This window comes from Triticum urartu, unplaced genomic scaffold (assembly GCF_003073215.2).
Source record: "Triticum urartu cultivar G1812 unplaced genomic scaffold, Tu2.1 TuUngrouped_contig_10357, whole genome shotgun sequence".
Classification (NCBI taxonomy): Eukaryota; Viridiplantae; Streptophyta; class Magnoliopsida; order Poales; family Poaceae; genus Triticum; species Triticum urartu.
This window is the reverse complement of record NW_024111215.1, coordinates 1,034-5,913: the sequence shown is the minus strand read 5'-3', so window position 1 is coordinate 5,913 and position 4,880 is coordinate 1,034. Positions and strand designations below refer to the sequence as shown.

At 42.2% G+C, this 4,880-nt stretch overlaps 1 protein-coding gene across 1 annotated transcript; it reads right to left on the bottom strand.

Moving 5' to 3' along the window:
• Positions 1 to 1,124: 1,124 nt before the first annotated feature.
• On the bottom strand, positions 1,125 to 4,211 carry LOC125526518 (nucleolar protein 58-like). Its single transcript, XM_048691193.1, has 3 exons — positions 4,021 to 4,211; positions 2,328 to 2,568; positions 1,125 to 2,067 (listed from the first exon to the last, which is right to left on the bottom strand). The coding sequence occupies exons 1-3, from the start codon at positions 4,187 to 4,189 to the stop codon at positions 1,710 to 1,712; spliced, it is 768 nt and encodes a 255-aa protein (XP_048547150.1). The 5' UTR covers positions 4,190 to 4,211; the 3' UTR covers positions 1,125 to 1,709.
• Between the last annotated feature and the right edge of the window lie 669 nt (positions 4,212 to 4,880).

Here is a 4,880-nt window from a genome sequence, read left to right as displayed (position 1 = left end):
GTCCTTTTTTTTTCCTATGTTGCGACCACCCATTGCTCGATTTCCTTTTTCAAAATAAAAATCTAGAAAAATTGGAGGATTCCATTTCATAGAAAAATATCGATTTTTTTGTTTATTTTTAAAATGTGGCATTGCCTTCCCTAAAAAAAAGTAGCATTGCCGAGCACATGTGTGGCAGTAAGGTTTCGGTAACAGGTCTAGATTACTAATTAACCTCCAAGTAGTAAAGAAAATAAGGTTCTCATTTCTCAAATCCAGTCAGAATTTTGCGTAACCGACCAGTTACCAGTTTACCTGCCCCTCCCGGTGGAGAAAATGCTGGCCGGAATTGGCTGGTGTAGACAAAATTAGCTTGAATTCAACAAATTTGGTTTGAAAGTTAAATAATTGAAAATTGTGTTCAAATGATTTCGCATGGAAATTAATTAGAAGAGATCTGAGATTAATAAGGTTTACTGGAAACCGATTCTTCCAGGCCCTAAATAAACATCATATATAGAGAAAAAAAGGCTTGGTCAAAACTCCAAATATCACTTTATAATTTAATTTGACCAAAGACAAGTATAGTGTCACCACTACATGAGCAGTTCAAGCTCGGTCTCTGCGGGCAATGGACTATTTCCCGGCAGCCGGAGGTCTTTGATGGTGCAGCTCTGGATCCTTGCGCTAATAGGAGCTTTCGAGACACAAAACATGGGCCAACAACACCTGACATCGAGCAGCTGGAGACATGGGCAGTGTCAATGAAGTAGAATCGATGCAGTAGGAGGGGCGGCACAGGTAGATTCATTGACGCGACGCCATGGAGACATGGAGTGGGCCAGGAGTACGTGCCTGTTGGCGAGGTGGACAAGGACACCGGCGTCGACGTGGCCGCTAAATAACTACTTCCTCTGTCCCATAATATAAGAGTGTTTTTTACACTAGTGTAGAGTTAAAAACGTTCTTATATTATGGGACAGAGGGAGTAACAGATATTCATGGTTAAGTACTACTCCCTCCATCGAAAATTAATAATATAAAAGCGTTTTTAACACTAAAAACGCTCTTATATTATGAGACGAAGGGAGTAGCTCGCTGCAGATGTGGACCTTTAATCATGTCACACAAGCGAAAACGATCACTTTCATCAGATGCCAATCATGTTATAAGCAAAGAAAGTTCAACTCGAGTAACACATAATATGATCATGTTTAAACACGGGGTACAGTGCCAACCGTAACCCCTTGTACGCACTGGCCGAGTTTTAGTTACAACACAGGTATCCAATGAACAAGTAACAGCAGCAGGTAGCAGCATCTTTCAGTAAGAGAACCTTTTCTTGTGTACATATTGTAGTTCAGTAATAGGGCACATCACAAATAGGGCGTTTTGGTGCCCAGGCTCATCTGCACCTGGTTAGATAAGAATTCGTAAAAAATTCAAAACAAATTCAAAAAATTCCAAATAAAATATTTGTGTGGTAGACAATTTGATGCGTGAGGCCCGCTCCAAATTTCAAGTCATTTGGACATATGAGCAGCTCTCAGCAAAAAAGACAAATTGGTGGTTTCCAAATGACTTGAAATTTGGAGCGGGCCTCACGCATCAAATTGTCTACCACACAAATTTTATTTGGAATTTTTTGAATTTTGCTAGAATTTGTTTTGATTTTTTTCGTCGGCGCGGGTGCAGATGAGCTCGGGTGCAGAAATGGATTTCCAGGCACATCACTCCCTTCTTCGGCTTTTGTGATGGTGGTGGCGGTGCCGATGCTTAGATTTCTTCTTATCTTTTCTCTCCTTTCTCTCTTTTTTCTCTGATTTCCTCTCCTTTTTATTTTCCTTTTTTCTGCGTGGTTCAGAAGAGCTGGATGGCTTATCGTCCAATGTTTCCTTATGCCAGCAATCATCAGGAGACTTGGATCTCAAAAACAGTGGCCTCTCCGGACCTTGTACTCGCCGTTCCCATTTTTCTTCCAAACGTATATCCGGGCTAGGTTCTTCGTCTCGACAATGTGATGAAGCCTTTAGGTATGGACCAGGTTCATCCATCCTAGAGCCAACGGCACCTCTTCCTCGCTTTACCCTGACATAGCACCAAATTACATATTTTGTCAACAGAACTGAAAATATGTAACAGATGCAAATGCGCACAAGTTAAACATAACACTCCCCTTGAAAGACATCACCTAATAGGATATGGCAATCTCAGCAGAATAATGTGATACTACGACTATAATACTGCAGATAATTTGCATCAATAGTTTTGACATAAGCAGAGAAATTCTTAGTTATCTGGCAGGTGTCAATCAATATACTGTCCGCTTGTTCTATGAAGAAACTAACCTTGAATGCAGAAACTTTTCAATTTCATCATCCCCTAGACCATCATCCTGGTCTGAGTAAGAACTATTATAAGTGGTTTCTTCTTCAATCTTTGAGTTGGAACTCATATTTCTCGAGTCACCTTTGCGTTTCTCCCCTCTAGAGTCACCACGCTCTTTATTTCTTCTTTTCAGCTTAGACTCAAGTTCAAGTTCCTTCTCCCTGGCACGCCACATTTCATCAACCTCCACAACACGGTTTGCTGCAGGGGGAACAATCAAGTGTCAATTTAATAATAAAATCGCATGAGAAAGTTAAATGATTCGATTTCACGATATAATGAGCAATGTGAGTTCAAAAAAGGACGTGAGGTTTCTACTCCGAGCACATATGGTCACTATATCTGCGCCACTGAATGTTGTCTCGTGATCTGCTCCAGTTCTTTTACCTGGGAAATACTGAGCGGTATTAAATGTGCTTTTGTCTGGCATACGTATGCTGGTGTCATGTTCTGTGGGGCAGGAAAACGGCAGACATCCGTGGGCGTGAGAGTCATCGTTACTTCCATTGGAGACTCTGGTGGTGAGCCACAGCTCGTAACGTTTGCTTTAATCTAGTGCATGGAACAGAAAAACAGCTTTCTGGTTAGTACGGACGGAGAGGGTTCCTCAACTTTTCCATTGCAAACAAGGAGGTTGGAGAGGCGAAGCAGTTCGAAGGTGCAGCTTGATGTGCACCTACCGGAGGCTGCTGAGCTTGGTCTTGCTGGGCGACAGGATGGCATTCCAGCTCGGCGACGTAGCCTTCAGGCCATCTGAAGAACCACACAGTCCGGTCTGTGGAGTGCATGTACTGATAAGGTTAGCAGGGACTAGATTTAGGCTATAATTGACTCATTACATATAGATTTGTGGCAAGGGATCTTTCTTGACGCACTTGTAGATCCGGGTGCAAGAGATGAAGGGACCTTGTCCCGGCAAGAAATCAGCGGGAGGATTTTGTTGGCAGCAGAGTACGAGGTGGCAGGGAGGACGATCGAGGATTAGGGAGTGAGTTGGGGCCGGGGGGGGGGGGGGGTGGGTGGTGGTGGTCTGTGCTTGGTACCGTATAGGTAGGAGAAGAATCTTGAAGGGGAAAGCTTGCTGGTAGAAGTGAAGTTGTTTGTGGGATTTTTTTTTATGGAAGTTTCTGGGATGGAATGTGTTAATGGGTCTGCTCAGGACGATGGAGAAAGGTGCAGATTGCCACATCGTGAAATGGTGTCTGGGCCAGAAGACATCTGTGAGTATCCGGCACAATAACTCAGCGATCAGTGTGGGCCAGATCAACAGTGAAGGAGAAAATACCGATTTTTATACAAGCTGCAGTACCAGAACCTTCATGAATCTAGGAGAGAACAACGTGCGAGATAAGCGGAGCATCTGTGCTCGCACACCGATTGACACTTTCGGTTCAAAAATACTTATAAAGTAGTCATTAATGCTTATTTAGTGAACCACCCCAAGTTAGAGGAAGCAATTTAAAGTGGTGCCTACATGATTGCCAAATTGTAACTGCGTTCAATTGTGATTAGTTTTGGATGAATTCTCCTAATGAGAAGGTTTCAAGGACATAAAAAAACATTTTCTTCAGTAAAAAAACATGATTACAGCTGCTTTGATCAGGTAATCAACACCAGGAGGCAAGGATAATGTAAAACAAACATGATGCTAACCTTGTTGAACTCCACGAACTGTGGCTGTGAGGAAACGGGAGTTTGGACGATGCCTAACATTGGGCTTTCGCAGATATGCATGAACACCTTCCCTGTCAGCCTCTAACTGTAATCTCCGTGCTTCTTCAAGGAGTAATGAAGCTAGACGATTCTCTGTGTCCAGATCCATTGCCCAATTTGAACTTCAGCAACTATGGAGACAGAAATGAAATATTTAGTACATTAAACAATATTAAACTCTGATCTAAAGCAACATCAAAAGAACAATTTATTAGCAGTCAAATCACAAGTATGACAGAAGGGCAGGCGTGGCGCAGTTTTTAGAGTCTCTTCGTTTGTGGCCTAGAGGTCCTGGGTTCGAACCAGCCTCCTTGCAGAATTATTATGCAAGAGTAAGGCGTCCAGAAATTGCCTTCCCCAGACCACACCTTGTGTGGCCGTTTTCAGCACTGTGTACGCCCTTTTTCATTCACAAATTCACAAGTATGACACCGAGGTTCTACAAACTGAACTTTACAACAAAAATCCAATTTTCACACCATATTTGATGTTTGATAAAAAATACTACTCCCTCCGTTTTTAAATACAATGCCACTATCAAAAATACAATTTGCAACTATACAACGCTACTATCTCTTCCCAAGAAGCATTGACTAGATTTTTGCCTCGTGCGATGGTGCTTATTAATGAGAACGTTGCATGCAGCCATAGAGAAAGAGGCACCACATGCAAAATGTTTAATTAGCCCGGAACATGAGAGGTTTTCCACACAATTAACTGTGCTATTTATTAGTTGGCTTTGTTTTCTTGGTATCTGAAAAATGAGATAGTGACCTTGTATACAAAAACAGAGAGAGTAT